The sequence below is a fragment of the Taudactylus pleione genome, unplaced genomic scaffold, assembly GCF_031769625.1.
Source record: "Taudactylus pleione unplaced genomic scaffold, aTauple2 ptg000047l, whole genome shotgun sequence".
Taxonomy (NCBI): Eukaryota; Metazoa; Chordata; class Amphibia; order Anura; family Myobatrachidae; genus Taudactylus; species Taudactylus pleione.
In genome coordinates this window covers 76,040-90,156 of record NW_028284449.1, presented here as the reverse complement: position 1 = coordinate 90,156, position 14,117 = coordinate 76,040, and the positions used below count along the sequence as shown (strand labels likewise).

The 14,117-nt window shown below is 46.4% G+C and overlaps 1 protein-coding gene across 1 annotated transcript in view; it reads left to right on the top strand.

Annotated features, from left to right (window-relative positions):
- MICAL2 (microtubule associated monooxygenase, calponin and LIM domain containing 2) overlaps nucleotides 1-14,117 on the top strand; it is a gene marked incomplete at its 3' end in the record, with an annotated part of 301,381 nt that overhangs the window by 227,116 nt on the left and 60,148 nt on the right. Inside the window, exon 15 of the mRNA XM_088460527.1 lies at nucleotides 11,668-11,736. Coding sequence (XP_088316653.1) covers nucleotides 11,668-11,736 — 69 coding nt within the window. The remainder of the gene's footprint in view (nucleotides 1-11,667; nucleotides 11,737-14,117) is intronic.

The following is a 14,117-nucleotide window of genomic DNA, read 5'->3' as shown; positions in this document are numbered from 1 at the left end:
CAAATGCTGTAAAACCTGTCCTCACTGCAGCACGTCACTCTACATCAAATGCTGTACAACCTGTCCTCACTGCAGCACGTCACTCTACATCAAATGCTGTACAACCTGTCCTCACTGCAGCACATCACTCTACATCAAATGCTGTACAACCTGTCCTCACTGCAGCACGTCACTCTACATCAAATGCTGTACAACCTGTCCTCACTGCAGCACGTCACTCTACATCAAATGCTGTACAACCTGTCCTCACTGCAGCACATCACTCTACATCAAATGCTGTACAACCTGTCCTCACTGCAGCACATCACTCTACATCAAATGCTGTACAACCTGTCCTCACTGCAGCACATCACTCTACATCAAATGCTGTACAACCTGTCCTCACTGCAGCACATCACTCTACATCAAATGCTGTACAACCTGTCCTCACTGCAGCACATCACTACATCAAATGCTGTACAACCTGCCCTCACTGCAGCACATCACTCTACATCAAATGCTGTACAACCTGCCCTCACTGCAGCACATCACTCTACATCAAATGCTGTACAACCTGTCCTCACTGCAACACATCACTCTACATCAAATGCTGTACAACCTGCCCTCACTGCAGCACGTCACTCTACATCAAATGCTGTACAACCTGTCCTCACTGCAGCACGTCACTCTACATCAAATGCTGTACAACTTGTCCTCACTGCAGCACATCACTACATCAAATGCTGTACAACCTGCCCTCACTGCAGCACATCACTCTACATCAAATGCTGTACAACCTGTCCTCACTGCAGCACATCACTACATCAAATGCTGTACAACTTGTCCTCACTGCAGCACATCACTACATCAAATGCTGTACAACCTGTCCTCACTGCAGCATGTCACTCTACATCAAATGCTGTACAACCTGTCCTCACTGCAGCACATCACTCTACATCAAATGCTGTACAACCTGTCCTCACTGCAGCACATCACTCTACATCAAATGCTGTACAACCTGTCCTCACTGCAGCACACCACTACATCAAATGCTGTACAACCTGTCCTCACTGCAGCACGTCACTCTACATCAAATGCTGTACAACCTGTCCTCATTGCAGCACGTCACTCTACATCAAATGCTGTACAACCTGTCCTCACTGCAGCACATCACTCTACATCAAATGCTGTACAACCTGTCCTCACTGCAGCACATCACTCTACATCAAATGCTGTACAACCTGTCCTCACTGCAGCACGTCACTCTACATCAAATGCTGTACAACCTGTCCTCATTGCAGCACGTCACTCTACATCAAATGCTGTACAACCTGTCCTCACCGCAGCACGTCACTCTACATCAAATGCTGTACAACCTGTCCTCACTGCAGCACATCACTCTACATCAAATGCTGTACAACCTGTCCTCACTGCAGCACATCACTCTACATCAAATGCTGTACAACCTGTCCTCACTGCAGCACACCACTACATCAAATGCTGTACAACCTGTCCTCACTGCACCACATCACTCTACATCAAATGCTGTACAACCTGTCCTCACCGCAGCACGTCACACTACATCAAATGCTGTACAACCTGTCCTCACTGCAGCACATCTCTACATCAAATGCTGTACAACCTGTCCTCACTGCAGCACATCACTACATCAAATGCTGTACAACCTGTCCTCACTACAGCACGTCATTCTACATCAAATGCTGTACAACCTGTCCTCACTGCAGCACATCACTACATCAAATGCTGTACAACCTGTCCTCACTGCAGCACATCACTCTACATCAAATGCTGTACAACCTGTCCTCACTGCAGCACATCACTCTACATCAAATGCTGTACAACCTGTCCTCACTGCAGCACGTCATTCTACATCAAATGCTGTACAACCTGTCCTCACTGCAGCACGTCACTCTACATCAAATGCTGTACAACCTGTCCTCACTGCAGCACATCACTACATGAAATGCTGTACAACCTGTCCTCACTGCAGCACATCACTCTACATCAAATGCTGTACAACCTGTCCTCACTGCAGCACGTCACTCTACATCAAATGCTGTACAACCTGTCCTCACTGCAGCACGTCACTCTACATCAAATGCTGTACAACCTGTCCTCACTGCAGCACGTCATTCTACATCAAATGCTGTACAACCTGTCCTCACTGCAGCACATCACTCTACATCAAATGCTGTACAACCTGTCCTCACTGCAGCACATCACTCTACATCAAATGCTGTACAACCTGTCCTCACTGCAGCACATCACTCTACATCAAATGCTGTACAACCTGTCCTCACTGCAGCACATCACTCTACATCAAATGCTGTACAACCTGTCCTCACTGCACCACATCACTCTACATCAAATGCTGTACAACCTGTCCTCACTGCAGCACATCACTTCATCAAATGCTGTACAACCTGTCCTCACTGCAGCACGTCACTCTACATCAAATGCTGTACAACCTGTCCTCACTGCAGCACATCACTACATCAAATGCTGTACAACCTGTTCTCACTGCAGCACATCACTACATCAAATGCTGTAAAACCTGTCCTCACTGCAGCACATCACTCTACATCAAATGCTGTACAACCTGTCCTCACCGCAGCACGTCACACTACATCAAATGCTGTACAACCTGTCCTCACTGCAGCACGTCACTCTACATCAAATGCTGTACAACCTGTCCTCACCGCAGCACGTCACACTACATCAAATGCTGTACAACCTGTCCTCACTGCAGCACATCACTCTACATCAAATGCTGTACAACCTGTCCTCACTGCAGCACGTCACTCTACATCAAATGCTGTACAACCTGTCCTCACTGCAGCACACCACTACATCAAATGCTGTACAACCTGTCCTCACTGCAGCACATCACTACATCAAATGCTGTACAACCTGTCCTCACTGCAGCACATCACTCTACATCAAATGCTGTACAACCTGTCCTCACTGCAGCACATCACTCTACATCAAATGCTGTACAACCTGTCCTCACTGCAGCATGTCACTACATCAAATGCTGTACAACCTGTCCTCACTGCAGCACATCACTCTACATCAAATGCTGTACAACCTGTCCTCACTGCAGCACGTCATTCTACATCAAATGCTGTACAACCTGTCCTCACTGCAGCACGTCACTCTACATCAAATGCTGTACAACCTGTCCTCACTGCAGCACATCACTACATGAAATGCTGTACAACCTGTCCTCACTGCAGCACATCACTCTACATCAAATGCTGTACAACCTGTCCTCACTGCAGCACGTCACTCTACATCAAATGCTGTACAACCTGTCCTCACTGCAGCACGTCACTCTACATCAAATGCTGTACAACCTGTCCTCACTGCAGCACGTCATTCTACATCAAATGCTGTACAACCTGTCCTCACTGCAGCACATCACTACATGAAATGCTGTACAACCTGTCCTCACTGCAGCACATCACTCTACATCAAATGCTGTACAACCTGTCCTCACTGCAGCACATCACTCTACATCAAATGCTGTACAACCTGTCCTCACTGCAGCACATCACTCTACATCAAATGCTGTACAACCTGTCCTCACTGCACCACATCACTCTACATCAAATGCTGTACAACCTGTCCTCACTGCAGCACGTCACTCTACATCAAATGCTGTACAACCTGCCCTCACTGCAGCACATCACTTCATCAAATGCTGTACAACCTGTCCTCACTGCAGCACGTCACTCTACATCAAATGCTGTACAACCTGTCCTCACTGCAGCACATCACTACATCAAATGCTGTACAACCTGTTCTCACTGCAGCACATCACTACATCAAATGCTGTAAAACCTGTCCTCACTGCAGCACATCACTCTACATCAAATGCTGTACAACCTGTCCTCACTGCAGCACGTCACTCTTCATCAAATGCTGTACAACCTGTCCTCACTGCAGCACATCACTACATCAAATGCTGTACAACCTGTTCTCACTGCAGCACATCACTACATCAAATGCTGTAAAACCTGTCCTCACTGCAGCACGTCACTCTACATCAAATGCTGTACAACCTGTCCTCACTGCAGCACGTCACTCTACATCAAATGCTGTACAACCTGTCCTCACTGCAGCACATCACTCTACATCAAATGCTGTACAACCTGTCCTCACTGCAGCACGTCACTCTACATCAAATGCTGTACAACCTGTCCTCACTGCAGCACGTCACTCTACATCAAATGCTGTACAACCTGTCCTCACTGCAGCACATCACTCTACATCAAATGCTGTACAACCTGTCCTCACTGCAGCACATCACTCTACATCAAATGCTGTACAACCTGTCCTCACTGCAGCACATCACTCTACATCAAATGCTGTACAACCTGTCCTCACTGCAGCACATCACTCTACATCAAATGCTGTACAACCTGTCCTCACTGCAGCACATCACTACATCAAATGCTGTACAACCTGCCCTCACTGCAGCACATCACTCTACATCAAATGCTGTACAACCTGCCCTCACTGCAGCACATCACTCTACATCAAATGCTGTACAACCTGTCCTCACTGCAACACATCACTCTACATCAAATGCTGTACAACCTGCCCTCACTGCAGCACGTCACTCTACATCAAATGCTGTACAACCTGTCCTCACTGCAGCACGTCACTCTACATCAAATGCTGTACAACTTGTCCTCACTGCAGCACATCACTACATCAAATGCTGTACAACCTGCCCTCACTGCAGCACATCACTCTACATCAAATGCTGTACAACCTGTCCTCACTGCAGCACATCACTACATCAAATGCTGTACAACTTGTCCTCACTGCAGCACATCACTACATCAAATGCTGTACAACCTGTCCTCACTGCAGCATGTCACTCTACATCAAATGCTGTACAACCTGTCCTCACTGCAGCACATCACTCTACATCAAATGCTGTACAACCTGTCCTCACTGCAGCACATCACTCTACATCAAATGCTGTACAACCTGTCCTCACTGCAGCACACCACTACATCAAATGCTGTACAACCTGTCCTCACTGCAGCACGTCACTCTACATCAAATGCTGTACAACCTGTCCTCACTGCAGCACGTCACTCTACATCAAATGCTGTACAACCTGTCCTCACTGCAGCACATCACTCTACATCAAATGCTGTACAACCTGTCCTCACTGCAGCACATCACTCTACATCAAATGCTGTACAACCTGTCCTCACTGCAGCACATCACTCTACATCAAATGCTGTACAACCTGTCCTCACTGCAGCATGTCACACTACATCAAATGCTGTACAACCTGTCCTCACTGCAGCACATCTCTACATCAAATGCTGTACAACCTGTCCTCACTGCAGCACATCACTCTACATCAAATGCTGTACAACCTGTCCTCACTGCAGCACATCACTCTACATCAAATGCTGTACAACCTGTCCTCACTGCAGCACATCACTCTACATCAAATGCTGTACAACCTGTCCTCACTGCACCACATCACTCTACATCAAATGCTGTACAACCTGTCCTCACCGCAGCACGTCACACTACATCAAATGCTGTACAACCTGTCCTCACTGCAGCACATCACTACATGAAATGCTGTACAACCTGTCCTCACTGCAGCACATCACTACATCAAATGCTGTACAGCCTGTCCTCACTGCAGCACATCACTACATCAAATGCTGTACAACCTGTCCTCACTGCAGCACATCACTACATCAAATGCTGTAAAACCTGTCCTCACTGCAGCACATCACTCTACATCAAATGCTGTACAACCTGTCCTCACTGCAGCACGTCACTCTACATCAAATGCTGTACAACCTGTCCTCACTGCAGCACGTCACTCTACATCAAATGCTGTACAACCTGTCCTCACTGCAGCACGTCACTCTACATCAAATGCTGTACAGCCTGTCCTCACTGCAGCACGTCACTCTACATCAAATGCTGTACAACCTGTCCTCACTGCAGCACATCACTCTACATCAAATGCTGTACAACCTGTCCTCACTGCAGCACATCACTCTACATCAAATGCTGTACAACTTGTCCTCACTGCAGCACGTCACTCTACATCAAATGCTGTACAACCTGTCCTCACTGCAGCACGTCACTCTACATCAAATGCTGTACAACCTGTCCTCACTGCAGCACATCACTACATCAAATGCTGTACAACCTGTCCTCACTGCAGCACGTCACTACATCAAATGCTGTACAACCTGTCCTCACTGCAGCACACCACTACATCAAATGCTGTACAACCTGTCCTCACTGCAGCACATCACTCTACATCAAATGCTGTACAACTTGTCCTCACTGCAGCACGTCACTCTACATCAAATGCTGTACAACCTGTCCTCACTGCAGCACATCACTACATCAAATGCTGTACAACCTGTCCTCACTGCAGCACATCACTACATCAAATGCTGTACAACCTGTCCTCACTGCAGCACATCACTCTACATCAAATGCTGTACAACTTGTCCTCACTGCAGCACATCACTACATCAAATGCTGTACAACCTGTCCTCACTGCAGCACATCACTACATCAAATGCTGTACAACCTGTCCTCACTGCAGCACACCACTACATCAAATGCTGTACAACCTGTCCTCACTGCAGCACATCACTCTACATCAAATGCTGTACAACTTGTCCTCACTGCAGCACGTCACTCTACATCAAATGCTGTACAACCTGTCCTCACTGCAGCACGTCACTCTACATCAAATGCTGTACAACCTGTCCTCACTGCAGCACATCACTACATCAAATGCTGTACAACCTGTCCTCACTGCAGCACGTCACTCTACATCAAATGCTGTACAACCTGTCCTCACTGCAGCACACCACTCTACATCAAATGCTGTACAACCTGTCCTCACTGCAGCACATCACTACATCAAATGCTGTACAACCTGTCCTCACTGCAGCACATCACTACATCAAATGCTGTACAACCTGTCCTCACTGCAGCACGTCACTCTACATCAAATGCTGTACAACCTGTCCTCACTGCAGCACACCACTCTACATCAAATGCTGTACAACCTGTCCTCACTGCAGCACATCACTCTACATCAAATGCTGTACAACCTGTCCTCACTGCAGCACATCACTCTACATCAAATGCTGTACAACCTGTCCTCACTGCAGCACATCACTACATCAAATGCTGTACAACCTGTCCTCACTGCAGCACGTCACTCTACATCAAATGCTGTACAACCTGTCCTCACTGCAGCACGTCACTCTACATCAAATGCTGTACAACCTGTCCTCACTGCAGCACATCACTACATCAAATGCTGTACAACCTGTCCTCACTGCAGCACATCACTCTACATCAAATGCTGTACAACCTGTCCTCACTGCAGCACATCACTACATCAAATGCTGTACAACCTGTCCTCACTGCAGCACGTCACTCTACATCAAATGCTGTACAACCTGTCCTCACTGCAGCACATCACTACATCAAATGCTGTACAACCTGTCCTCACTGCAGCACATCACTACATCAAATGCTGTACAACCTGTCCTCACTGCAGCACATCACTACATCAAATGCTGTACAACCTGTCCTCACTGCAGCACATCACTCTACATCAAATGCTGTACAACCTGTCCTCACTGCAGCACATCACTCTACATCAAATGCTGTACAACTTGTCCTCACTGCAGCACATCACTACATCAAATGCTGTACAACCTGTCCTCACTGCAGCACATCACTCTACATCAAATGCTGTACAACTTGTCCTCACTGCAGCACGTCACTCTACATCAAATGCTGTACAACCTGTCCTCACTGCAGCACATCACTACATCAAATGCTGTACAACCTGTCCTCACTGCAGCACATCACTACATCAAATGCTGTACAACCTGTCCTCACTGCAGCACATCACTCTACATCAAATGCTGTACAACCTGTCCTCACTGCAGCACATCACTACATCAAATGCTGTACAACCTGTCCTCACTGCAGCACATCACTACATCAAATGCTGTACAACCTGTCCTCACTGCAGCACGTCACTCTACATCAAATGCTGTACAACCTGTCCTCACTGCAGCACATCACTACATCAAATGCTGTACAACCTGTCCTCACTGCAGCACATCACTCTACATCAAATGCTGTACAACCTGTCCTCACTGCAGCACATCACTCTACATCAAATGCTGTACAACCTGTCCTCACTGCAGCACATCACTACATCAAATGCTGTACAACCTGTCCTCACTGCAGCACATCACTCTACATCAAATGCTGTACAACCTGTCCTCACTGCAGCACGTCACTACATCAAATGCTGTACAACCTGTCCTCACTGCAGCACATCACTCTACATCAAATGCTGTACAACCTGTCCTCACTGCAGCACATCACTCTACATCAAATGCTGTACAACCTGTCCTCACTGCAGCACATCACTACATCAAATGCTGTACAACCTGTCCTCACTGCAGCACATCACTCTACATCAAATGCTGTACAACTTGTCCTCACTGCAGCACATCACTCTACATCAAATGCTGTACAACCTGTCCTCACTGCAGCACATCACTCTACATCAAATGCTGTACAACCTGTCCTCACTGCAGCACGTCACTACATCAAATGCTGTACAACCTGTCCTCACTGCAGCACGTCACTCTACATCAAATGCTGTACAACCTGTCCTCACCGCAGCACATCACTCTACATCAAATGCTGTACAACCTGTCCTCACTGCAGCACATCACTCTACATCAAATGCTGTACAACCTGTCCTCACTGCAGCACATCACTACATCAAATGCTGTACAACCTGTCCTCACTGCAGCACATCACTCTACATCAAATGCTGTACAACCTGTCCTCACTGCAGCACGTCATTCTACATCAAATGCTGTACAACCTGTCCTCACTGCAGCACGTCACTCTACATCAAATGCTGTACAACCTGCCCTCACTGCAGCACATCACTTCATCAAATGCTGTACAACCTGTCCTCACTGCAGCACATCTCTACATCAAATGCTGTACAACCTGTCCTCACTGCAGCACATCACTACATCAAATGCTGTACAACCTGTCCTCACTGCAGCACGTCACTCTACATCAAATGCTGTACATCCTGTCCTCACTGCAGCACATCACTCTACATCAAATGCTGTACAACCTGTCCTCACTGCAGCACATCACTCTACATCAAATGCTGTACAACCTGTCCTCACTGCAGCACGTCACTCTACATCAAATGCTGTACAACCTGTCCTCACTGCAGCACATAACTACATCAAATGCTGTACAACCTGTCCTCACTGCAGCACGTCACTCTACATCAAATGCTGTACAACCTGTCCTCACTGCAGCACATAACTACATCAAATGCTGTACAACCTGTCCTCACTGCAGCACGTCACTCTACATCAAATGCTGTACAACCTGTCCTCACTGCAGCACATCACTCTACATCAAATGCTGTACAACCTGTCCTCACTGCAGCACGTCACTCTACATCAAATGCTGTACAACCTGTCCTCACCGCAGCACGTCACTCTACATCAAATGCTGTACAACCTGTCCTCACCGCAGCACGTCACTCTACATCAAATGCTGTACAACCTGTCCTCACTGCAGCACGTCACTCTACATCAAATGCTGTACATCCTGTCCTCACTGCAGCACATCACTCTACATCAAATGCTGTACATCCTGTCCTCACTGCAGCACATCACTCTACATCAAATGCTGTACAACCTGTCCTCACTGCAGCACGTCACTCTACATCAAATGCTGTACAACCTGTCCTCACTGCAGCACGTCACTCTACATCAAATGCTGTACAACCTGTCCTCACTGCAGCACATAACTACATCAAATGCTGTACAACCTGTCCTCACTGCAGCACATCACTACATCAAAAGCTGTACAACCTGTCCTCACTGCAGCACATCACTCTACATCAAATGCTGTACAACCTGTCCTCACTGCAGCACGTCACTCTACATCAAATGCTGTACAACCTGTTCTCACTGCAGCACATCACTCTACATCAAATGCTGTACAACCTGTTCTCACTGCAGCACATCACTCTACATCAAATGCTGTACAACCTGTCCTCACTGCAGCACGTCACTCTACATCAAATGCTGTACAACCTGTCCTCACTGCAGCACATCACTACATCAAATGCTGTACAACCTGTCCTCACTGCAGCACATCACTACATCAAATGCTGTACAACCTGTCCTCACTGCAGCACATCACTACATCAAATGCTGTACAACCTGTCCTCACTGCAGCACATCACTCTACATCAAATGCTGTACAACTTGTCCTCACTGCAGCACATCACTACATCAAATGCTGTACAACCTGTCCTCACTGCAGCACATCACTACATCAAATGCTGTACAACCTGTCCTCACTGCAGCACATCACTACATCAAATGCTGTACAACCTGTCCTCACTGCAGCACATCACTCTACATCAAATGCTGTACAACCTGTCCTCACTGCAGCACATCACTACATCAAATGCTGTACAACCTGTCCTCACTGCAGCACATCACTCTACATCAAATGCTGTACAACCTGTCCTCACTGCAGCACGTCACTCTACATCAAATGCTGTACAACCTGTCCTCACTGCAGCACATCACTCTACATCAAATGCTGTACAACCTGTCCTCACTGCAGCACGTCATTCTACATCAAATGCTGTACAACCTGTCCTCACTGCAGCACGTCACTCTACATCAAATGCTGTACAACCTGTCCTCACTGCAGCACATCACTACATGAAATGCTGTACAACCTGTCCTCACTGCAGCACGTCACTCTACATCAAATGCTGTACAACCTGTCCTCACTGCAGCACATCACTCTACATCAAATGCTGTACAACCTGTCCTCACTGCAGCACGTCACTCTACATCAAATGCTGTACAACCTGTCCTCACTGCAGCACATCACTACATGAAATGCTGTACAACCTGTCCTCACTGCAGCACGTCACTCTACATCAAATGCTGTACAACCTGTCCTCACTGCAGCACATCACTCTACATCAAATGCTGTACAACCTGTCACTGCAGCACATCACTCTACATCAAATGTCATATAACCTGTCACTGCAGCACATCACTCTACATCAAATGTCATATAACTTGTCACTGCAGCACATCACTCTACATCAAATGTCATATAACCTGTCCTCACTGCAGCACATCACTCTACATCAAATGTCATATAACCTGTCCTCACTGCAGCACATCACTCTACATCAAATGTCATATAACCTGTCACTGCAGCACATCACTCTACATCAAATGTCATATAACCTGTCACTGCAGCACATCACTCTACATCAAATGTCATATAACCTGTCACTGCAGCACATCACTCTACATCAAATGTCATATAACCTGTCCTCACTGCAGCACATCACTCTACATCAAATGTCATATAACCTGTCACTGCAGCACATCACTCTACATCAAATGTCATATAACCTGTCCTCACTGCAGCACGTCACTCTTCATCAAATGTCATATAACATGTCACTGCAGCACATCACTTGATACTCATCTCACAACAAGGAGATACATTCATTGCTTGTTTCTCTTTATCTGTGTTCAGGGAGAAAATAAACCGGAGGAGAATGACGCAAACAAGAGGCGAAGAAAGACGATGCTGCTCTTTGATGAGGTTGGTATTTATTACTTGGCGATGACAGCCGCGCTGTCTGTACGTTGGTTCTGTATATGAGCGCGAGCACATCCAGATACTGTCGGACTCTGCTTGTCACACACCCTGGCCGCGGCTTACATGAATAGCTGAGAACAATTACCAGCAGCTGGAGCGTATTATAGGAAATGATTCCTCTGACAGAAACATTATCCATTCATCATTCGCTGGTCTCTAGCCGCACTTCCTACATGCCAGGCCCCTCTGCCTTGTATATCCATGTGCAGCTGGGTCCACCCAGTGCTGGGATCATTCTGTATTAATTCCTGACAAATATGGTAACATTCATGGAATGTCTGATCTACTGCCGTATATAGTGATCTATGCCGGTCATTTCCTGCGCAGACCACACATATTCATACATTACACGTCTGTTACTTATAGTTACTGTTATTCCACCTTCAGACAACAGTCAGTGATAGGATCTGCACTTGCTCTCCCGCATTATCTATGTACATTTATTACTTATGTTTGTTATTTTCTTTGATCGCTGGGTGAATACTGCTGCCCAGAGATACAGCTCTAAGCTGCATCCAATGCGAAGATCACAGCAGCACTCTGTCATATCCAAGGGCTATGATATCGACGTGGATGAAAAGCACAGCAGGAAGCTAGGAAGATATAACAGTGTTTTTAATAAAAGTTCCAGAGGACATGTACAAGCTAACACATGAAAGTCACCTGACGGCAGCTTTTATGTTACCACAGGTCACGTTTCTCTTAGCCCAGAATCAGCCCTCGCCGGCATTAGTATGTGGTCACATAGGGCCGGATTCAATTAGCCGCGAAAAGCAGAGATCGTCGAAAAGCGCAATATTTTCACCTTTTTCGCGTGTTTTGAGGCAAAGTGTTCGCCTGCTTACTCAATGCGCGCACCCGCTTTTCGCCCTATTCACTTGTAAAATAGGCGAAAATGCAAATAGTGGAACTGGCGAAAAGGTCTGTTTTTTTGGGGGAAATCAGTCTGTACCCCTAATAAAGCCTAACTCACCCGGAGAATCAATATAGAAGTGTAGTAATAACCCTAATAAAAGTAATTAGGGTACTTACATTGAGTCAGAGGGCTGTTATATGCATATTTGCATAAGTGTGGTAAAATTATGGAAAGCATTTTTTTGGGGGGCAAAATAATTGCTGTAGTTAAATTGGGGGTACATTAAAATGGGTACTACTATATATTTTTGTGTACAGATTTAAAAAAATTTTAATTACACCTGCTGCAGCCACCTGTAATCCTAAAAACACCTCCCCTATCCATACAGTACCCCAAAATACCTGCCCCATCCATACAGTACCCCAAAATACCTGCCCATCCATACAGTACCCCAAAATACCTGCCCCATCCATACAGCACCCCAAAATACCTGCCCCATCCATACAGCACCCCAAAATACCTGCCCCATCCATACAGTACCCCACAATACCTGCCCCATCCATACAGCACCCCAAAATACATGCCCCATCCGTTCAGCCCCCCAATATACCTGACCCATCCATACAGCACCCCAAAATACCTCACCCATCCATACAGCCCCCCAAAATACCTTACCCAGTACTTTAATTTTTTTTGCCCCCAAAATGACGTCTTTTTTGGGATAAATTATGAAAAATGTTTTTGTCTAACTAGTCATTAGGGGGGGTGTCCAAAAGGTTCTGAACCAAGTCCCAACAGTTGTTCCCCAAAATATGGATTTTGCACTTCTTTTCTCCTGCCTTTTGTGGAGAAACTTTTTTGCCTGCCTTTTTCTATGGAGTTTTTGCCTAAGCGAAAACATCCTGGAATTGAATAAGGCACAGGTTCTCAAACTCGGACCTCAGGACCCCAAACAGTGCATGTTTTCCAGGTCTCCTCACAGAATCACAATCTGAATAATTAGCTTCACCTGTGGATCTTTTAAAATGTGTCAGTGAGTAATGAATTCACCTGTGCACCTGCTGGGTGACCTGGAAAACTTGACCTGTGTGGGGTCCTGAGGACCGAGTTTGAGAACCACTGGAATAAGGTAATACTTCGGAAAACCGCACATGGGCGAAAGCTTTTTGTGGATCGCGCCTTTTCGCCTCTAATTGAATATGGCTCATAGTGTGATCCTGTATAGATCGCCCTCTACCTGCACATGATTACGATGCAATTCTAATGAAGTTGGACAGTACACACACAAACTGCAACTAGACGTAGGTCGGTGTGTTCTCCACTATTTGTGACTCCAAGTGGCTGATTTTGCTGCCTCCTATTATTATGTCAGACGTCGTCAGTTCTGTTCCTAGATCCAGATACTTCTACAGATGACGGACATTCATCAGTACATGTTTCATTAGATATATAAACTTTCTGGCAAAGT